General features: G+C 41.3%; 2 protein-coding genes across 2 annotated transcripts in view; both read right to left on the reverse strand.

The window, feature by feature from the left end:
• Nucleotides 1–358, reverse strand: part of mxd1 (MAX dimerization protein 1) — a 42,232-nt gene extending 41,874 nt beyond the window's left edge. The window contains exon 1 of the mRNA XM_059964511.1: nt 115–358. Within this exon, the coding sequence (XP_059820494.1) occupies nt 115–187 (73 nt within the window). The 5' untranslated portion in view covers nt 188–358. The remainder of the gene's footprint in view (nt 1–114) is intronic.
• A 21,764-nt stretch (nt 359–22,122) lies between these two features.
• The window catches only part of snrnp27 (small nuclear ribonucleoprotein 27 (U4/U6.U5)), a 29,010-nt gene continuing 27,098 nt past the window's right edge, over nt 22,123–24,034 (reverse strand). Inside the window, exon 7 of the mRNA XM_059964525.1 lies at nt 22,123–22,690. The gene's annotated coding sequence lies outside the window, so the exon portion shown is untranslated. The remainder of the gene's footprint in view (nt 22,691–24,034) is intronic.

The raw sequence follows: 24,034 nt of genomic DNA on the forward strand, positions 1-24,034 counted from the left end.
TTGCCTCTGATTCCCTCCTCCCCGCTTCAGCCATTCTCCCGACTCCCATTCCCTCCCCCCCCCCACCCCCACCATCGCCCTTGCCCCCTGCCTCCCCCGCCCGGGATTGTTTACCTCGCTCCCGCCGCTCCAAGTAGTGCGCGGCTTCAATCAGCCGCTCGATGTTGATGAGCTGCACGGCGGTCATTGTTGTGAGAATGGACAAGAGATGGCGCGACGATCAGCTGCAAGAGTTCTCTCTCAGTTGAGTTCAGTGCCCCGGCCCGCTCCGCCCAGCCGCTACCAACCGCCCGTGTTTACCTGCCTGGAGAAATAAAGGCGCAGCGGCCGCGCACCCTGACCGGACCCACGGTCCACCTCCCGTGCCCCATCCACGCTCGTCTATTGGATAAGACCACCGTGGGACAGCCTCCTCTTTCCTTCCATTGGTTGCTGATGCTGCCCATCTGCAATCACGTTACCTTGACCGCTCGAGATTTTTAAAAACAAGAGAGCAAGAGCCCGCCCACACTTCTTATTGGTCAAATTTGGATTCGGCCGCCTTCTCCGAGCATGATTGGATAATACTGTCGCCCGTCAGCGTGAACCACAGACGGTTGCCTGTCGATTCCTCTGACTTCACATAACCAAGTTCTGATAGGCCGATCAACAATGATGTAATGCGGTTCTCGTACTATCAAAAGTTGCCTAAGTGTCCGTGCACTGTATGTGTGACATGCGCAGTGGAGGATTAGCTTGCTGCGCTGGAGCGGAGTGCGGGCAGTATCTTTCTCACGTTTGACACAAATGTCTTCACATGGAGAGCCCCTCCCCCAACCAGCAAAACAAAAATACTGCCCTCTCTTCATGTTCAAAGTAGGGAAGGTTTGCACACCGTTACAGGGTGCAAGTGTGACTGCATCTGGGGCACTACATACAGTTTGTTTCCTTATTTAAGGCAGACCGGGATTACAACGCACAGACGGTTCACCCTGGGTCGATTCCTAAGACGAACTAGTTGTCCTAAGAAGAGAGGTTGGGCAGGTTGGAGTTTAGAAGAAAGAAATACTAATTTACTGAAACGTTGAAGTATTTGATGGATCTGTGATAACCAGCACTCGAGGAGCGGAGAATACGGGGGTGCCTGTTTCAGGCAGAGATGAGAAGGATATTCTCGCTTAGAGCATGGCGACTCTTTAGAAATTGTCTCAGAGAGCTGTTGAGGCAGAGGTATTGAATTTATTAAAGGGGTGGAAAGCACAAAGGGTATGTTTTTTATGGGATGTTCACATGACACAATTGCTTTTAGTGTCACTTAAGAGAGAGAGATAATACTGCTCCATCATAACTGATCTGCCTGGAGGAGTGCAAATTGAAAAGGGTGAATGGAGGCAGTTGAGAAACAATAATCTGCTGGAACTGTGCAATGCAGAGCACAGTAGCTGTGGGGATACTCAATTAGATCATAAACATAAGAGCTTCTGCAGAGCAACACGCACATAAAATGCTGGAGAAACTCAGCAGGTCAGGCAGCATCTATGGAGAAGAGTAAACAGAGCTCCTTTCTTTCCAATCCCAATGAAGGGTCCCAGCCTGAAACTTCGACTGTTTCTCACCAAAGGTGCTGCCTGACCTGCTGAGCTTCGCCAGCATTTTGTGTGTGCAGCTCTTGATTTCCAGCATCTGCAAAATCTCTTGTGCTTCTTATTGGCCTTTTTCTTGTGCTGTCTCTGTCTCTCTTATTTCCTTTATCACTTCCCCTTTCTGTAATCAGCCTGATTCTAATTTATGTGAACCTGACAATTATCATGTGTGCTTCTTCCTGCTCCACCTTACTCTTTCTGGTAATCCAGGGAGCTGTGGTTTCAATTTCCCTACCTACCTATCCAAAAGCCTATACTCTTATACAATGTTTATTTACTGCCTGCTAACCTTTGATTCCAATCTATCAAGGCCAGCTCCCTAATTACAATAGAAATGGTTCTTGTCCAAAGGACAATTTTCCAAAGCTTTTCTCGACCTTGTGCTGAGACTGTCAGTTTCCTAGGTGTTCCCCAAACGCTACTGGATTGTTAACCAGAACCAGGCCCACCAACGCTGCTTTCTTGATCACTAAATTAGGGAAGTTCTCCACACCACACTTGAGAAACACCTCCCTATACTTGCCTCTCGTGTTACTAAACCCAGTCTATATTTGGTAGTAAAGGTCCTTCTTCGCTATCGTTCCACAGTTGTTGCATGTTTCTGCAATTTCTCCTGAAAAGTTGCTCCTCGATATCCTTCCCACATCTTGGTGACCAGTGGTATCAGTCTCGTGTCCTCAGCACTAAACAGGTAATTTCAGTCCTCTCTCTCCAGCACTGCAAAGTACTCCTTCAACAGCACTGCTATTCCCCCTGCTATCTCACTATCCCTTTCTTTTAGTATAAGACCAGAGGACATAGCTTCAGAATACAGGGATGTCCTTTTAGAACAGAGATGACGAGGAAATTCTTCAGCCAGAGTGGTGGATCTGTGGAATTCATTGCCACAGGTAGCTGTGGAGGCCAAGTCATTGGATATATTTAAGGCAGAGGTTGATTAGACAGGGCATGAAGGGATACGGGGTGAATGCTGGAGATTGGGGTTGAGAGGGGAAATGGTTCAGCCATGATAAGATGGAGGAGCGGACTCAATGGGCCAAATGGCCTAATTCTGCTTGTATATAGATAGATAGATACTTTATTGATCCCAAAGGAAATTATGCAGTCACAGTAGCATTACAAGTGCACAAGTATAGAAATATTAGAAGAGAAGTAAGAAAGAATAAAAAATAAGATACCACAAACAGTTGACATTATAGAGCTTAATGGCCAACGGTAAGAATAACCTCATATAGCGCTCTTTTTTACTAAAAGTGTTCCTCTGTTCAGCCAAGGTGGCAGGCAGAGGGTGGGAAACATTGGCCAGAATTGCCAGGATTTGTTCTACCACAGCCTCCAGTGTGTCTAGTTTGACTCCTATAACAGAGCCAGTCTTTCTAATCAGTTTATTGAGCCTGTTGGCATCACCCGTGTTGATGCCATTGCCCCAGTATACCACTACATAGAAGAATGTACTGGTGACAACAGACTGGTAAAACATGTGAAGGAGAGGCCTGCATACTCCAAAGGACCTCAGTCTCCTTAGGAAGTAGAGGCAACTCAAGTCTGCCATCCAGGTACTTGTGGGTCCTTTTCACACCACATCCTTGTCATCAATAGTAATAGGTAGCTGTGCAGATTTAGTCTTCCTAAGGTCCATCATTCTCTCCTTTGTCTTACTCACGTTGAGGTGCAGATGATTCAGCTTACATCATCTGAGATAGTCCTTCATGAGGGCCTTGTATTCATCCTCCTGTCCTCCCTTTATACACACAACTATTGCTGAGTTATCAGAGAATTTCTGCAGATGACATGACTCAGTGTTGTATCTAAAGTCCAAGATATACGGGGTAAACAGGAAGGGAGCTAATACAGTCCCCTGTGGGGCCCCTGTGCTACTTATAGCCATGTCTGACACACAGCTCTGAAGTCACACAAACTGTGGTCTGCCAGTCAGGTATATCTTATGGTGTTTCCTGAGAACCCTGTACTCAGAAGTATCTGGGATTCATTCCTGTCTATTATTAAGCAAGGTCTTTTTCCATGCCTCAGCATTGTAATCCCCCATGGTTAACTGTGCCTGCAGCTCACCGATCTTGTCTACCTTATGTACATAAGAGTGTAAACTTCTCCTCCCTCTAGACCTGGTTGCCTGAAAAATCCCATTTGTGTTTAGGTTTTATTTTCTGTTTATAAAACTTGTATGTAAAACCTTTCCAATGCTACTACCCTGTGCCAAATTTGTTTACATTTGAACCTACAGTGGTACCATCTGTCCAACATTCCCTCTAATTTTTTTTAACAGCTGCATGGGCCAACCATTGCTCTGAGCAGGAAATTTTTACATGGCCTGAAAATTGCGCGGCACTTTATTAAAACATTATACAAAAGAAAATTCCAGCTGTGTGGCAACAAAGGCAATGTGCATGGGAGCATTTCAGTTACTATGTGGCATACACCCGGGCAGCTTAGAGGGAACAGTGCATCTGACCCTGTGAAGTAACAGGACACTCTTCTATTGTATTGTAGGAGCCATGCAGCTGTTTTATATCTGGATTGTATTTTGTGTTGTTGGTTTACTATGATAACTAGTCATGTGGGGGGGGCGGTGGTAAAAGTTAAGGGAATAAGTTATGTATTCGTGCTTTGTTCTCAGTAGTTTGTTCAGGGGGTCGCTGGGTGCTTTTGGTGACCGCTTAATTTATGCTTAATTGCATTGCTTCAAGATTGTTTGTTTTGTTAGTTGCTAATAAAGGATCGAATACATTTCTTTGACTTTGTGGAACGTTATTATTGGATTGATCGGAGGGTGTGTCATACAAGGATAGCAACCCCTTCTAGTTCGCCAGTGACAGCAATTGATTTGTTAGATTTGGCTGCTACATGAGGCTCTATTTCTCAAAGGCAATATCTATCATCATGTGACATTTTCTCATGGCTACCATCAGGCAGGAGGTACAGAAGCCTGAAGTCCCACACAACCAGGTTCAAGAGCAGCTACTTCCTTTCAACTATTTGATTCTAGAACCACTTTCTTTCAGTCATTCAGTTCTTGAACAACTTGCACATCCCAATCACTACTTCAGTATCGCAACACAGTGACCTGCTTTGACCACTTTAAATCACAGTTTGTGGACTAATTGTGTTCTTTCTTGTGTCATTTATGTTAGATATTTAATAATATATTTATTTATTAATGTACACAGTGGAATGGGCCCTTCCAATTTAATCCTCATCTAATCACGGGACAACTTACAATACCCAATTAACCTACAAAACGGTGTGTCTTTGGGACGGTGGAAGGAAACCGGAGCACCTGGAGGAAACACACACGTTAATGGGGAGAATGTACAAACTCCTTAAGGACAGCGGCGGGATTTGAACCCGAGTCGCTGGTACTGTAAAGTATTGCGCTAACCACTACACTATCCATGCTGCACTAGCACCTCACCTTCCCACTCTCTCTTTTACACACTTGGGGCCCTTGAAGATCACCTGATTCTGTTGCCCCTGCTCGCTTGAACCTTACCAGGGCCACTGGAAAGTATTATTCTATCACATAACATCTGAAATAGGCAAATTGAAGGTAACATCAAATGGTCCTGCAAATTTGCTTGTCCAGCACTACACTATGCCAGATTTTCTATTTAGGTCACAGCTACTGTGTACAGTTCTGACCGCGACACTTAAGCGCAAGAGAGATACAAAGATACACACACAAAATGCTGGAGGAACTCAGCAGTTCCGGCAGTATCTATGGAAAAGAGTAAACAGTCAACGTTTTGGGCTGAGACCCTTCCTCAGAACTGGGAAGGAAGGGTGAAGATGCCAGAATAAGAAGGTGGGGGAAAGGGAAGGAGCTGGGAGGTGATAGTGAAGCCAGGTGGGTGGGAAAGGTAAAGCACTGGAGAGGAAGGAACCTGATAGGAGAGGAGAATGGACCTTAGGAGAAAGGGAAGGGGGAGGGGACCCAAGGGGAAGTAATAGTCAGGTGAGAAGAGGTTAAAAAATCAGAGTGAGGAAGGGGGGGGGAGTGGATTTGTTTACCGAAAGGAGAAATCGATGTTCATGCCATCAGCTTGGAGGATACCCAGACAGAATATAAGGTGTTGCTCCTCCACCCTGAGAGTGGCCTCATCTTGGCATAAGAGGAGGCCATAGACCGACATGTCAGAATGGGAATGGGAATCGGAATTAAAATGTTTGGTCACAGGGAAATCCTGCTTGTAGCAGATGGAGCGGAGGTGCTCAATGAAGTGGCCCCAAATTTACAACAAGACTCACCAAGGATATCACTAGGGTTGGAGAAATCTAACAATGAAGAAACTGTGTGATTATATTTTTTTAGAACAAAAGAAGAAGAAATGGAGCTTTATCAAAGCAAATTGTTAAAGCATTCTAACCGGATGCACCACAGTCTAGTCTGGAGGTTCCAACACACAGGGTCAAAAGAGGCTGCAGAGGGACGTAGACTCAGCCAGCTCCAGCACTAGCACAAAGTTCACCACCATTGAGGACAACTCCAAAAAGTGGTGCTTCAAGAAGGTGGCACCTCAGCATCTGGGACATGCCCTCTTTTCATTATTACCATTGGGAAGGAGAAACAGGAGCCTGAAAACCTACCTTTAGTGTTTTAAGGCAGCTTCTTCCCCTCTGCCATCAGATTTCCGAACGGTCCATGTACCCTTGAACACTTCCTCATTATTCGCACTTTAAAAATATTTTTGCAACCTTGTAACTTTATACCTTGCACTGCACTGCTGGCACGAAACATCAGATTTCATAATGTGTGTTAGTAGTAATGAACCTGATTCCGATTCTGTGGGGAGAATTAACTGAGGGACACAAAATCAAGAGGGTTCTATACAGGGGAAACAATGAGTTAATAACTGCAACAGTTAATTGGTACAAGGATTATCATAATGATACACTGCACAGACACAGGCCATTCAGGCAAACCAGTCCATGCCAACCAAAATGCCCATCAATGCTAGTTCCATTAGCCAGTATTTGCCCAAAAACCTCTAAACCATGTATCTGTCCAACTGTCTTTTAAAAGTTATTATTGTCCCAGTTTAACCACTTCTTCTGGCAGTTCATTCCACATAGTCTTCACCATGGACAACGCTAGCAGTAAGGTGGAAGTTCCAGCTGTCAGGGGGCGCAAAGTTTGTGAAGTTACCATAACTAGAGAGAAGGTTCTTGTGAAACTGAAAGGTCTGAAGGTAGATAAATCACCTGGACCAGATGGTGCACACCCCAGAGTTCTGAAAGAGATCAAGGAATCATTAGTAATGATCTTTCAAGAATCACTATATTCTGGAATGGTCCCGGAAGACTGGAAAATTGCAAATATCACTCCACTCTTCAAGAAGGGAGAGAGGTAGACGAATGGAAACTATAGGCCATTCACTGACCTCAGTGGTTGGGAAGTTGAGTTGATTATTAAGGATGAGTTCAGAGGCACATGATAAAACATGATCATCTAAATCTGAATAAGCACCTGCTTTCTAAAAAGAGCTTGGAGTCCGCTTCATATTTTCACCCATGAATGATGCAGAGCCCCAATGTCAAGAATAACAGTTTATATAAGGGAATTGGGCAGGCATGCAGGGGTCTTAAACAGTTCTTTCAAAAGCCAGGAAGAGAGGATACTCATTCCCTTGAACGCACTGTGCCCTGTGCGACAAGATCATGATTGTAACCTTTGCACTTACGTCTACCTGAAGTAACCCAGAGTCACTCCACTCCTCCCAATACACATACAGACCAGTTGTCCTTTGCTCTGTAAGTTTCTGATTCAAAACTGAAATGGCAATGGCTCTGCTCCAGGTAGAGTTCAGGTGTTGTTGGATCTCTTGTTCAAGACATGCATATCTCAAATGTCCAACAGTAGGGGTCAGCAGTTCACAACAGATTCCAGGCTTCATGCACACTGCCTTTGAAAGAGAAGTCAGGGTGGTTTGGAGACATCTCACTAGCAATGTTTTTCCTGTGGGTTTATCATCAAATACTCATCATGTTAGGGAAATTATTGAAGGCTCTGAGGAAAGGTGTTTGTATTTACTTGGATGCAGTTAGCATGGTTTGTGTAGAGGAGATTTCATCCGTTGAGCACATCTACATAAACGTTGTTGCAGGAAACCAGCATCTATCATCAGGGATCCCCACCTGGACATGCTCCCTTCTTGCTATTGCCATCAGGAAGATGGTACAAAAGCCACAGGACTCACACCACCAAGTTCAGGAACTGTTACAACCACTCAAACATCAGGTTTTTGAGCCAAAAGGGATAACTTCACTTGCCCCACCATTGAAATGTTCCCACAATCAATGGACTTACTTTCAAAAACTCTTCATCTCATGTTCTCGATATTTATTGCTTACTTATTTATATCATTGGTTCTTCTGTTTGCATTTGTACAGTTTGTTGTCTTCTGCACTCTGGTTGAACACCTTAGTTGGGTGGTCTTTCATTGATTCTGATTATTATTCTCCAGATTTCTTGAGTATGCACAATAACATGAATCTCAGGGTTGTATATGATGACATACCTGTACTTTAATAATAGTTTATTTTGAACTTGGAACTTTTTCATCTCATAAATCTTAACCAATTCATATTTTTAGGAGATAGCTAGGAAAATTGATGAAGGCTGAGTGATAGATGTGGTTTTCATGGACTTCAGTGAGGCTACAGCAAGTTCTTGCATGGTAGTCTTGTCTAGAAGGTTAAGGCGTGAGAGATCCAAACTGAATTCAAAGTTGACTTCAACAAACAATCCGTTGGATGAACTCAGTGGATCTACTAGCATCTGTGGAAGTAAACGAACTGTAAACATTTTGAGTTGAAACAAATCAATGAACTTGTATATTGCTGTCTGTAATATTGAAACGTAGAAACCCTACAGCACCATACAGGCCCTTTGGCCCACAATGCTATGCCAAAAATGTACTTACTTTAGAAATTACCTAAGGTTACCCATAGCCCTATTATATATTAAATGATGTGAATGAGAATATTGGTGGTATGATTAATATTTGCAAATGACACACAAAAAAATTCATAGATAGTGAAAAAGACCGTCTCAGTGAATATACATCAGCTTGAGTTTGGGTAGATGAAATTTAATCCTGATAAGTGGAAGGTTAAATTCTGGTAGGACAAATAAAGTAACTGGTAGGAACCTCATGAATGTAATATTTTGAGAGACCTTGGTGTGCTCCCTGAAAGTGGTGGCACAAGTTAGTGAAAAAGGCATTTGGCGTGCACTGTGTATGAGAGCTGGGATGATGAGTTGCAGTTGCACAAAACATTGGCTATACTGCACTTAAATATATTGTGTATATATCTGGTCACCATAATACAGGAAAGATGTGTTAACAATATAGAGAATGTAGATGTTTTGCCAATATGATGCCTGGAATGGAGGGCTGTAGTTACAAAGAGAGAATGTATAGGCTGGGTTTGTTCTCACTGGAACGTAGGAGGCTGAGGGTGACCTTATAGAGCAGGGGTCGGCAACATTTTTGCCTCTGTGGGCCGGACTGCGTATTAATGAGCGGGCAGTGGGCCAGATAAACGCCATAAAAAAACTGGAAATATCGGAATTATCCATTTAATTACATCTAGTTATGTTTTGCCTCAAATTATTGAATAACGCATGCTAGAAAATCATTTGTGCTTAACCAAGGATGCCAGTTAGTAATCAAATAACTCAGTTTAGTTGCAATTTATTTCAATCAAGGCATCTTTTGAATATATTAAAAGGACACAAAGAATCTTTAAATATAAAACGTATGAACATGATGCACTGAACGGTGGTAAATTAAGTATAATAAAAAAGAAAATTTTAATGCAAACAGTCGATAAATCAATATGAAACTTGATGCTGTTTGTTGCTTGAAAGCTTCACAATATTGGGTGTCAGACCTGTTGATGCCAAGAGCAAGATGTTATCCAGATGGGCATCAGTCAATCTTGTTCTCAAATGGTTCTTGGTGTGCTTCATTTTTGAAAATAATTGCTCACACAGGTAAGTGCTGCCAAACAATGATGCCATCTTTTTTTCATGGTCCACTAAGTTAGGATACTTCCCACTTGGATGAATATATTTTCTATAGAAGTCAAGCACTGACACATCTTCAGAATGAAACTTCGATCTCAATATGTCGTCATGCTGCATCTCAATCAATTCCATTTGAAAAATTTCCAATGCAGTGTCCACTTCCACATCAAACGGAGTAGCAAACAGCTTGAACTCATTTGCTTGCAAGTGAAAATCAGCAAAACAAGATGAAAGCTCTTTTCTCAATTCTTGGACCATATACACAATAATGCCTGGATCTTGTGCTTTTCGTTTCTGAAAAGTGGGAAAATGTGCACTATTTCCTTTTTGAAGCCGGTACTCCCACAATTGCAGCTTTCTTTCAAAGGCCACAACATGACCATACATCTCATGTATCAGCTGATTTTTTTCCTTGAAGTTGTAAATTCAAGTTATTTAAATGAGATTGACACTGTTTCTGTTTACAAATTTGAACGATCCCATCTGAAAACCTATGCGTGCACGGAGAGTACCTAATATATATTAATAAGGTAGTCTGCCTTCCCTGTCTGCCATCTGCCATCGTTTGTATATACCAGTGTTTGGTTTGGAACAAAACGGGACCTAACGGGGCTAGTGTAACAAGACGCCATGCATGTCCATCATTGTGGTCATGTGAAACACTCAGAATAAGGAAAATTTGCTCGCGGGCCGGATAAGTATAGTATTGCAATATTTGCTCACGGGCTGGTCAAAATAACTTCGTGGGCTGGATATGACTCATGGGCCGTAGGTTGCCTACCCCTGTTATAGAGGTTTATAAAACCGTGAGGTGTTGACAGGGTAGCTTAGCCTGGGTGGCAGGGTGAAGATACGTCTCTACCAAAGAAGGTGTAAAGAACAACTTCCCTCCACTAGCCTGCGGGTCACACTTGGGCAAAGTGTAGCCCCCTACTCTCCTCAAATCAGGACCACATGAAGCCATGGGAGCAGGAGGCGGCTGGTCACATGAGCAGTTGGTGCATACCACAAGTCCTAGTTATGCGACCACTGACACCAGGCAGACAATCTCTGAAGAGTGTTGATAATGGCTGGGGGTCACCCGTCTTGTAAAGTCACTGCCCAGAAGAAGGCGATGGCAAATCACTGCTGTAGAAAAATTTGCCAAGAACAATCATGGTCATGAGACGATGATTTGCCCACTTCATACGACCCGACACATAATGATGATGTAGCTTTGCCAGGAGACACATGAGATGCTGCAGATGCTGGAAACCTTGAGCAACACACACAAAATGCTGGAGGAACTCAGCGAGTCAGGCAGCATCAATGGAGTGAAATGAACAATTAGTTTAAATAAAATCTAGTCAGGATCTTTTCTTTTCTCCAGGAGTCTAGAACTAGAGGGCACAGAGGGAAGAAATTTAAAGGAGACCTAAGAGGTATGTTGTTCACAGGGTGCTAAATGTATGGAATGAGCTGCAAGTGGAGGAGATAGAAGCAGATTCAACTCCAACTTCTAAAAGGTGTTAGCATTGATAGGAATTGTGGTCAGTGAGGGTGAGGAGGACCAAAAGTGCCTATTTCTGTGATGTTGAATTTATCAAAATTTTCTTCCAAAGGATTGAGTCTTTAGAACTCTTTTTCAAAGCTGCTGGAAGCAGTATTTGAATAATTTTTTAGCAGTAGTAGATGGGTGCTTGAGGGTGAGGGAGTTACCACAGATTGGAATGACGGCCTGAGGTTACAGTCATATCAGACATGATATTAAATGGTAGCTTAGAGGCCTGGGTGAGGCGTGACTAGTTTCAAGGAGGCATAACTGCGCTCCTTAGGTTTTGCACCAGAACGTCTGCTTAACTTTCTCCAGAGCGGAAACTGAACTCTGGACCACCTAAGAAATAAGCATGTTGCTGCCATCAGGAGGAGGTGCAGGATCCTGAAGATTCACAAATAGACACACAATAAGAGAGCATGACAGCACTGAAACAGGCCCTTTGGCCCATCTAGTCTCTGCCAAACTATAATTCTGCTCAGTTCCATCAACCCGAACCTGGACCATAGACCCCAATACCCTTCCCATCCATGTACTTATCCAAATTTCTCCTAAATGCTGAAATGGAACCAGCATCCATCACTTCCATTGGCAGTTCTTTCCACACTCAGAATGAAGATGTATCCTTTAAGCATTTCACCTTTCACCCTTAAACCTTAGGTACAAGTCTCACCCAACCTCAGTGGAAAAAGCCTGCTTACATTTATCCTATCTATAATCCTATATATTTTGTACACCTCTATCAAATTTCCCCTCATTCTTCTCCACTCAAGGCAATAAAGTACTAACTTATTCAACCTTTCCCTATAACTCAGATCCCCAAGTCCCGGCATTATCCTTGTCAATTTCCTCTGTACTCTTTCAAGCTTATTGATATCTTCCCTATAGATAGGTGACCAGAACGGAACACAATACTCCAATTAGTCCACACCAACATCTTACATAATATCCTGTTTTTACACACACTCAGTGACTTAGGAACAGCTTCTTTCCCTGTCTCATCAGACTTATGAATGGCCCACAAATTCACAAACACTACCTTGCTATTCCTTATTTTGCACACTATTTACTTATAGATTTTTATGCCTTTGCACTGTACTGCTGCTGCAAAACATTTTATGTTATAGGTCAGTGATAATAAATCTGATTCTGATTCCTTCAGGTGCTCTGCTTCCTCCCACCTCCCAAAGATGTTCAGGTTGGTAGGTCAATTGGCCACTGGCCCTAGTGTGCAACTGAATGGTAGAATCAGCAGGGATCTGAGGCAATGTCAAGAGAATCACATTGATGTATATAGGTGGTTGGTGGTAAGCAGGAAGTGGGAGTTTCTGTACTCTATGTCTTTAAATATTACAACCTACAGCCTCACTTTCAAGGACTCTACAATTCATGTTCTCAGTATTATTTATTTTGTATTTGCACATTGGCTGCCGTCAGTCTTTGTTTGTATATAGTTTTTCATAAACTCTATTGTATTAATTTACTTTTTGTAAATACCTGCAAGAAAATGAATTTCAAGGTATTATGTATATGGATGTGTTGGCACATGGCCTAGTGGGCAAGGCATCAGACTAGTAACCTGAAGGTCACTGGTTCGAGCCTCAGCTGAAGCAGCGTGTTTGTGTCCTTGAGCAAGGCACTTAACAACACATTGCTCTGCGACGTCACCAGTGCCAAGCTGCGTGGGTCCTAGTGCCCTTCCCTTGGACAACATTGGTGGCATGGAGAGGGGAAGGCCTGCAGCTTGGGCAACTGCTGGTCTCCCACACAACCCTGCCCAGGCCTGCACCCTGGAAACTCCAGGCGCAGATCCATGGTGTCTCGAGACCGACTGATGCCACATGTATATGGTAACATAGACACCCTTTGATAATGAACTTACTTTGAAAAACACACTCTTTCTCCTCACCCTATTCCAATAATGATCTTCCTAGTTTAATGTCATCCAATTTATTTTTACATCTTGAAGCATCAAGATCCTTCACCAGATCCTTTCAATCAAAATGTGATGCCGAGCCACATAAGTATTCAGTCAGATGGTAAAAGACTCATTTGAGAATAGGGGAGATTCAAACAAGAGGACATGAGTTGAGACTTAGGGGGCAGAAGTTTAAGGGTAACATGGGGGGAATTTCTTTACTCAGAGAGTGGTAGCTGTGTGGAATGAGCTTCCAGTAGAAGTGGTAGAGGCAGGTTCAGTATTGTCATTTAAAGTAAAATTGGATAGGTATATGGACAGGAAAGGAATGGAGGGTTATGGGCTGAGTGCGGGTAGGTGGGACTAGGTGAGAGTAAGCGTTCGGCACAGACTAGAAAGGCCGAGATGGCCTATTTCCGTGCTGTAATTGTTATATGGTTATATATTATATGGTTATATTTGAAGAAGCCTCAAAAAGCACAGAAATTTACTGAATCACATGACCTGAAAAGATAAAGGCACACACACCAATGGTGAGTGATACTTGTGGTGCACAAGGTGCCAGAGTGGAGTCAGCCAATCATTTAGATCAGGGATTCCCAACCTTTTTAATGCCATGGACCCCAATTGTTAACTGAACAGTCCAAGGGTCCTAAGTTGGGAACCCCTGATTTGGAGCCTTTTTTCTTACAGCAGGCTCTGAATTGAGAAGAATGTTTCTGATGACAGGGGATAAATATATAGGTTCAATATAACTGGTAGAAGAAACGTACATAGGTGAGAAAATTATCTTTGTGTAGAAGCTGTTGAGATCAGGAATTTGGCACTTTAAAAAGATATGAAAGCAAGTTCAGGAATTTGTGAAATATGCTAAAGGCAAAGAGCCAGAAGAGCTACGGGTAAGAGGAGTAAGACAAGCCTCCAGGGCTTGCACAGTAACATCAGGGATTGATCACCACCACTGTCTGTTAGGAGTTGGCACGTTCTCCCCACAACTGTGTGGGTTTCCTTCCACATTCCAAAGACGTACATATGGGTAAGGGTCAGTGAGTTGTGGGCATAGCATGTATGTGTGGCAGCATTTGTGGGCTGCCTAGCACAATTCTCTCTGAGTTGATTTGGCACAAATTATGCATTTCACTGTATGTTTCTATATGCATGTTGCAAATAAAATTAATCTTTAAATGGACTCAGAGGAATCTATCTCCTTCTGGTAAAAAAAAAACACCCCACCCTCCCCTCTTCTTCTGTTCCCCACTCTGGCCTCTTACCTTTCCTCACCTGCATCCCCCGGGTGCCCTCCTCCTCTCCAGCCCTGTAACTTTCCCACCCACCAGGCTTCACCTATCACCTTCTAGCTAGCCTCCTTCCCCACCCCTCCACCTTTTTATTCTGGCATCTTTCCCAGTCCTGAAGGAGGGTGTCAGCCCAAAACATCAACTGTTTATTCATTTTCATAGAAGCTGCCTGACCTGCTGAGTTCCTCCAGCATTTTGAGTGTGTTGCTTTGGATTTCCAGCACCTGTAGATTTTCTCGTGTTTACTATCTCCAAGACAGCTCTTTTTGAAAAGGTTATTGGTGTCATTCCTGATATTCTATCCACCAATTTGGTAGGATGTGGAACAGATTCACATTCATTCAAAATGTGCACTTTCGTTCTAGTTTACCACTGCTAGAACACAGCATTTATTGATAACACATTAGGAAAACATTCGGTCCTTCAAGCTCATGCTGTCAACCCAGTAGGACAATCTCATTAGTTTCATTTCAACTCTCCTTATGTCCCTGGAGCCCTGCAAATTTTTGTCTGCTTTCTCATTCACACATGCATATACCCCTTTTGCCACTTACTTACAGTGGCTAGTTAACGTGCAGCTGCCAGAGGAAACTTGTAATCATAGGGAGAACATGGAAACTCCGCAGAGGTTCAGGATTGAACTCAGGTTGCTGGCGCATTGAGGCAGCAGTACGAATGCTGCATGAGGAAAACTTTAGAAAAATTTGGCTTGGGGGTGGGGGATGATTTTTTGATTGATTGCAATGTGGTAACTGCTTCACTATGTATGAAACTCTGAGCAAGAATCAGGTCATCAACAGACACTTCAGCACCAGGTTCCCCCACGAACATACAGATAAGAGTCAGCATACCCCATGCCCAAAGCAAGTAGTGTGCTGACCAGACTGCTATCCCAGTGATCTGCAGCACTGCATGGTATCTTTGTGAACTGTGTAAACTCTCACACCAATGCATTGAGATTAGGCTGTGCTGACGAGTGCCCTCTTCTCCATGCTAACATTATAGGAGGGCCATCACAGCTTTGGAGAGAGTGCAGATACCAGGATGCTGCCTGGATTGGAGGGCAGGTGCCACAACAGGAAGATGAACAAACTTGGGTTGTTTTCTCTGGAGCTGAGGCTGAGGGGAGATATGACAGAAGTTTATACAATAATGAGAAGCACAGACAGCATAGACAGTACTTTTTTCTCCAGAGCTGAAACAACTAAAACCAGAGAGCATGTATTTAAGGTGTGAGGGAGAAACTTCAAAGATGATGTGAGGGACACATTTTTTTTAAACAGAGTAGTGGGTGCCTGGAATACACTGCCTGGGGTGGTGATAGAGACTCATATTCTAGGGACTTTTAAAGTGTGTTTAGATAGGCACAAGAATGTGAGAAACATAGAAGCACAAGGATATTGTGTAGGCAGAAGAATCAGAATCAGGTTTATCATCACCAGCATGTGTCATGAAATTTGTTAACTTAGCAGCAGTTCAATGCAATACATAATATAGAAGAAAAAAACACACTGAAGTAATACTAATAAATCCTTCTTGTTTTATGGCGGTTGGCACCCAGCTTAATGGTGCATTACTGCCACCTATTGTTCCGGAGTGTGGATCAGATGATAAGACTTGCATTCTAAATCCCTTCACCCATTCACACACACATACCCACCCTAATCTACACTACACTTCTTTGGCCATCCTAGTACCCTATTCCTGCTTATCCATCATATCCTATAAAAAACCCTGTATCTCTTAAGAAAGCTCAAAGTACCCCGACCTGTGCTCTCTCACCCATGCCCAGTAACCCTTTTAATGTGAATTCCTGCACCAATTCCCTTAGATTAATTCTCATCATCTTTCTATATCCCATACTTCCTGCAACTCACTTACATGTTCTACTGACTCTTCTTCCTGACATACATATATAAATACTAATACAGTATACGTATATTGAATAGATCAAAAAATGTGCAAAAAACCAGAAATAATATATATATTAAAAAGTGAGGTAGTGTCCAAGGGTTCGATGTCCATTTAGTAATCAGATGGCAGAGGGGAAGAAGCTGTTTCATAATTGCTGAGTGTGTGCCTTCAAGCTTCTGTACCTCCATCCTGATGGTAACAGTGAGAAAAGGGCATGCCCTGGGTGCTGGTGGTCCTTAATAATGGGTGCTGCCTTTCTGAGACACCGCTCCTTGAAGATGCCCTGGGTACTTTGTAGGCTCGTACCCAAGATGGAGCAGACTAAATTTACATACAACCTTCTGCAGTTTCTTTCGGTCCTGTGCAGTAACCCCCATCCTCCAAACCAGACAGTGAGGTGACCTGTCAGAATGCTTCACTGTTTAGATGGCTTTTGATCACTAACTTAATTGATTTGGCACCCAATATGCACTGAAGGTCTGTTCCTGTAGTGCAGTTTTCCATCTACCATCAAGTGGAAGGTACAGGAGCCTTAGATCCTGTACTAGGGACAGTTTTTACCCTACAATCATCAGCCTGCTATACCAATGTGGATAACTTCATTCACCTCAAGTCTGAACTGATTCAAACAACCTACTGATTCACTTTCCATGACGCTACAATTCATGTTCTCAGTCATAGAAAAGTACAGCACAGAAACAGGCTCTTTGGCCCATCTAGTCCATGCCAAAACCATTTAAGCTGCCTACTCCCACCCACCTGCACCGAGACCATAGCCCTCTGCACCCCTACCATCCATGTACTTATCTAAACTTCTCTTAAGACGTTGAAATCAAGCTTACTAGCTCCACTAATGCTGGTAGCTCATTCCACACTCTCATGACCCCCTGAGTGAAGAAGTTTCCCCTTATGTTCCCCCTTAAACTTTTCACCTTTCACACTTAACCCATGGCCTCTAGCTGCTGTCTCACCCAACCTCAGTGGAAAAAGCTTGCTTATATTTACCCATCTATACCCCCCATAATTTTGTATACCTCAATCAAGTCTTCTATGCTCTAAGAAATAAAGTCCTAACTTAGTCAATCTTTCCTAATAACTCAGGTCCTCCAGACCTGGCAACATCCTTTTAAATTTTCTCTGTTCTCTTTCAACCTTATTTCCATCTTTCCTGTAGGTAGGTAACAAAAACTATACTCAATATTCCAAATTAGTTCTCACCAATGTCTTGTACAACTTCAACATCAGTATTTTTTTTTGTGTTTTCACAATTGTCTTCTTTTGCACATTGGTTGTTTGTCAGTCCTTGTTTAAGTATAGTTTTTCCATTGATTCTATTGTATTTATTTTATTGTAAATGGCTGCAAGAAAATGAATCTGGTAGTATGTAGTGACATATACATACTTTGATAATAAATTTACTTTAACATTGACTGATGGCATGATATTCTTATTAACTTTGGTATGCAATATTTTCAATTTCACACTTTGTCCTCAGATAATATTTTGTTCCATTAAAATGGTGACATTGCTTCCACACCATCATGATCACAGCTAAGGAGTTTCTGCATCTGAGTTCAGGCACATCTGAACAGTTCTCATACCCAGGAAAGCATCACTTTATTAGGTAGCTCTTGTGCCTAAAGAAGTGGCCTCTTATGTATATTCATGGTCTTACACAGCTGTAGCCCATCCATTTCAAGATTCAATGTGTTGTGTGCTCAGAGATGCTCATCTGCACACCTTTGTAACATGTGGCTATTTGAGTTACAGTAGCCTTCCTCTCAGCTTGAACTGGTTTGGCCGTTCTCCTCTAACCTCTCTCATTAATAAGGCATTTTCACCCACTTAAATGGCACTTACTGAATAGTTTTTATTCTTTGTGCCATCCTGAGAAGTCGAGAGATTGTTGCACGGTCTGAGATACTTAAACCACCCTGTCTGGTACCAACATTCATTCCACGGTCAGTCATTTAGATCACATTTCTTCCTCTTCCTGATATTTGGTTTGAACAACACCTGAATCTCTTGACCATGTCTGCATGCTTTTATGCATTGAGTTGCTGTCATATGATTGGCTGATTAGATACTTGCATAAATGAGTAGATGTACCAAGTGAAATGGCTACTGATGCTAAAGGAGCATTGATAAATCCTATACAAATACACTGAACCAAACTAACCTGCTTAATTGATCCCTTCAAACCTTGATTCTCCTCTTTTACAAAGAAGACTTTCTTTCAAAGCCTACCATAAGCACAAAAAAAGACATGATTTTAAAGCTAAACTACTTTGATATGAAAGATTTCTGAACAAATCTGGGCAAAACTGAGAAACAAGAGATTCTGCAAGTGCTGGAAATCTTGAATCAGACCTCGGTGTACATCCGACACAAACATCAAAACGGAGAGCTATTGCTCTCCCCTCTCCTGTGGCAGAAGTGATACCTCTCTCTTCCCCCTTGTTAGTGAGTGAGAGCGCCTGTGGGTTTAAAATGATCGATCAATCACATTAGCAGGCTTGTAATTTTGGACAAAGTATTATTAGAAGTTTAACCAGAGGATAAATTTCATTTTTGTTTTGTGTCACTCAAAATAGGCACTGCATGGTGTCATGAAACCATCAACCAGGATTCACAGAAGCAGCAAGTGTACAACACATCTAGAAATGGTAATCAGCCTTACACAAATTAAATGCAGTAACAGAATATTGTTACTGAGAAGAATTTGAAAACCTCTTCCCCAACATGTTGTTCAAATCATGTGAACTGCTAGATTTCATTCACCATTTAATATGCTTCATAGCATCTTCTAAGCTCAGATCACTGCTTTGTTTCAGAGCCTAGGGTATCGAGATGTTTTTGTGGGTTACTGGCAGTCTGGAAGTTGAGGCCTGTTGACTGGAGCCCTGGGTCTGCAAATCTCTGTGGCTCAGCTGGAGTAGTCGAAGGCCCAATATCTGCATGTTCAAGTCCAAATCAGAGGTTGAAGACAAGACTATCTCGGGGTTAAAGGACTGTGTACGTGTATAGATGGGAGGGAGGAGCAGAGCTTATTTTGCTGTTGCTGTTTTGTTGCTTGCTATGTTCTGTGTTATTTTACTGAGCATTGTGGGCACTGGAATATGTGGCAACTATTGTGGGTTGGCTCCAGCATGCCCTCGAGTGTGCTGATTGTTAACACAACTCATGCATTTCACTGCATGCTTCCACACACACGATAAATAAACTTGAATCTTACACAAAAGTATGTTCCGAACTCGAGCTCTTATCATTAGCAGTTGTTGGTGGGTGGACTCTTGCCAGATTGCTGAATATCTATCAGGAGAACAAGTAATTTGTGCGAAGGTCAAGAAACCAAAAGTTGTCAAAACAGTTTTTTACATGCATACATAACTAGAACTGGTAAGGGTTCATCCTCGGTTCTCTCCACTCCAAAAAACCAAGGTCATTTCTAATTCAGCCAGAAGAGACCAACCCAAAGAAACAGAGACAGGTCTATCTGCACAGAGGCCAAACTCTGAACCAATGTTGACACGTTCACTGAATACAGTATGCAAAATAAATGGCCTGCCTTACATTATCTATACAAAATCCTGTGTCAAACTCTTCCCTTTCAATTGAAGCAGAGGTTCATCTGTACCTTTTCCAACCCATTAGGAACTAATACACTGTTTTATAGTATGACAGTAGCACTGGCTGTGTTTTGATTTGTTCTATAATTTAAATATACAATTTGCTACTCAATTAAATGGTAACTTTTCTTTTTTATACCTTTTTAATTAGTTTCCATGAAACTTCAGCTAATTGAAGCAGCCGCTTAATTGGGCCAAAATCAAGTGGACCCAATATGTCCCAATTAACCAGATTCACTGTATTAAGAAAAGTTCAAGTACAACATGGACATAAAGTTTAATTTTGAAGTTTGGGTATCATGCTAAACTTGACAACATTGTCAGAACATTGCTGTTGGCAGTTCCTTTCAGAGCTCAACTGTAGAAACAAAAGCTAATTATTTCTATACTTACGCTGATAAACACAAGAGTGAAACTTACTGACAGATGTGGAGGGCCAAAACCGCCACATTTGTTATGCTGCTAGTTTCCGATTTTACTGACATTCCCTAATATTATAGAGTGGAAAATAGCTCATTGATCCCACATCACTTTAGACTGGCATCTGAACTGAAAGCATGTTGATGTCAATGGGGATTTGTGGACAAAGATTTAATAATCAACAGTGGAAGTAAGCTATGTTTTGCTTATAAAAAAAACTTCAGTTAAATTTTTGTTATAAAAATTAATTTAAAAACCACCTATAAACAGCCATTTAAAGTAAAATTGAAGTACCTCCAAATATTAGAAATATTAAAAAATATTGAAAATTAATTGGAGATTTTATATTGAAAACCCATCAACATTTTGCAAGGGCTCAGTGGTTTTTCAGGGACTGGCCCTTGTCAGGGCACTATTAAGTCATTAACCTCTTTGAAATTGGCCGAACATTTGGTGCACATATAGGACAGTGTCCTTTTTACAACATTCAATAGCCGTGAAACAAGAACAGTTCTTATACTGACAAAGCTCACAATACCCCTCAGTTATAAACTGGAGTTAACCTGGACTGGATCTTAATCTGAAGGAAGTCCCCAAACAAAACTGGATAACACACACACAGTAAGTAGTCTTCTGGCCATAAATGCATCACATGACCTGCCTTTTTTAAATGACAAATGCAACAGTAGAATATCTCAACGCTCATCTGCTGGATCATTCAATAAGGCCACAACTAAGCTTTTCAATAGAGTGGTCTCCTTGCATTAACCATGTAATCTTTGACTCCATCATCTAAAACTATCTGTCTTGAATATACTCAACACTGAAATCAATGGGCAGCCAAAGAAGAATACTCAACACCTGAAACCTAAAGTAGAGAATTGTCAAGATTCACCATCTTCCAGGTCTTAGGTGGAGACTTTATATTTCATTGAAGAATTGGTCTTTTATTTTTAAGTCTGTGATTCCTGGTTTGACACTGTAGGGAGGGGACACATCTCCTCTACATCTAATTTGTCAAGCACTGTAAGAACTTCCACATCTATGTGAGTTCATCTCTCATTCTTCAAAGCTCCAGTTGAGACAGACCCCACTTCCTTAATCTCTCCTCATATGACAAACTCTTCATCTTGGTATTCAGTTTGGTGTACTTTTGCTGCTTTCCCTCCATCATATACAATATATCTTTATTTTTATTAGGCTGTACATAGTATTCTAGATGCTGACTCAACATAGCACTTTACAATGCGAAGACAGTTTTTATTCTTATACTCAAATCCTCTTTCAATATAACCAACATACCATTAGTCTCCCCGGATGCTTGCCATAATGATCTGTCCAGATGTCCTTTTATACAGCAATACTTTTCAGTGTCTCACAGCAAGGATCTTAACTGATTTCCCCCTCATGAATCAAGGCAGTAACAGATCAACAAAATACAGAAACTGGGATAATTTAGCTTTACTGGACTTGGCTATGCTACAATCACCAGGGAAGCTGAAGTAAACGTTAATCAGATTTACCAGCTGCTCCGAGGTAATTTTTGTGAAAATAATATGATTTTATGCTGATGAGTTACATCAAATCATCCTCTAAAGTTCCAAGTTATTTCAAATTAGTCTGATAAAAATACTGGATTCTGGATTAATTCAAATTTGTTTCAGTGGTTCACTAAGGGCATATCTAAGGAAACATCAACTCTAACATCCATTCAAATTCCTTTTCAAATTTCAACACATGTTCACAGTGATAAATTTTTTTTTATTAACCATTGAAAATGATACAAAGGCTATCCACCATTACAACAAAATGCAAGCCAACTTAGATTTAGAAAGTTTACAAAAATCTGCAGGTTCTCTTGGGATTTAGCCTTACATTACAATACAAATCTCAGGGGTCTCATTTACACAGCTCAACAAAAGGGTAGTTGGAAAAATCGAACAGCTAAGAGGTGGTGTTGCACAAATGCTCACATTTACCCCTATCCAATACACATTGGTCCAGAATTAAAATTCAAACGGAAGCTTTATCAAGCATAAACTTGCAGGCTGTTGGTGATATTTTATTTGAAGATGGCTGATCCTAGGCACCCAAACAGCAACAGGTCATAGTGAATTCCAACAATAGACATCACCTCATCAGCAGTGCACACTAGTGCAAGAAGTCTTATCATTCACTTGGTGGTGAACCACTGAAGCATGTGTTGTTCAAGATAGGCGAAAGTCTCTTTTGAACTGGATAGGAATGCTCTTTGGGAAGCAAATTGACATTAAGGTATTTTGCAGGGCAAGCTCCTAACGTTAGAAACCTGAAATTAAAAAAATACAATTCAAGAACAAGCTCCTACCAAAGTTAAAAGTTTCAATCATCAACATAAAAAACTAGGATGCCATTCTCTGGTCACCTGAAAAGTCACCCAATTCTTCTACCATATGGGAACATAAAAATTACATAAATAAAACTCCAAAAGTGAAATATTTGGAATATGAACAATTCTTAAATAGTGGAATCTGCAAACTGATGACAACTGCAGCTAATAATAACTACATCTATTCAAAGACACCCTGACCTTTGAGCATAAAATGCTCCATGTCACATGACAGGTATTACAACAAAGAGAAACATACTATTGCTGTTTGAGAGAAATGTAAGAAGTCATAAGTATATTAGCTTGCATACAGTGAGCCTCTAAGTATTTGTTGTTTATCATATGATATAATCATAATTAAATTCAGCACGCAAGGTGGCTAGGTGAAGGCTTATAGTTATATTATCAAACCTTCTCATTATTGGTTTTCAAAGATTTGTTTTATTCTAATTGTAATTATTCCAAATACATTAATATTACAACCCTCAAAGACAGAGGGTTCACATCAGAGACGTTAATGAATGGTACATACACCAAACATTGAATTACACTGAAATTTGCATAAATACCTTAATGCAGGGTTTGCCAACCTTTTTTTATGCCATGGACCCCTACCTCTAACCGAGGGGTCTGTGTACACCAGGTTGGGAACCCTTAATGCAAGCACTGAATTTTATTTAGTTCAGAAGAGCCAATGACTTCCATTTTAAGTGAATTGTTTGATATTGCTATTACACTGCAAATATGGATTTTGATTTGTAAAATTTAGAGTGGATATGTAATACTATGAGATGTGAAATATGTGGGAAGGCAAGGACTGACATCTGCACTTGCAACAAACTATTGTGTATTAAACTCAAATTCCAATTCAAACCACTGAAAAAACAGGCAAAACTTCTACATGGTAATAGAAATGTGGAACACAACCAGCAGATGGTATGAAAATGGCCATACATTTAAACCCACTGAAGACAGCAACTGTTCTACATGCTTATAATTTACACTTTTAAAGTAAAATTGGATGTGCATCAATAAAAACATACAAATATTCAGCAGATTCATTTTCTTTTTTAGTTGAAAACTTCCACAACTTTAATACCATTAACAAAATTGGAAACTTGAAATAAAAGATACAATTCAAGAACAAGCACAGATTAATGCTTGCATTGCAGATTCTAAGAATCAACAATTCTGATTATCAAGAATGAGGAATTTAGAGTGCTTCCACCACCTCAAAACAACCATTCCTGTGACTAGTATACAAAAACGACACTGATATAAAAA

Source organism: Hypanus sabinus, chromosome 1 (genome assembly GCF_030144855.1).
Source record: "Hypanus sabinus isolate sHypSab1 chromosome 1, sHypSab1.hap1, whole genome shotgun sequence".
In the NCBI taxonomy this organism is placed as follows: Eukaryota; Metazoa; Chordata; class Chondrichthyes; order Myliobatiformes; family Dasyatidae; genus Hypanus; species Hypanus sabinus.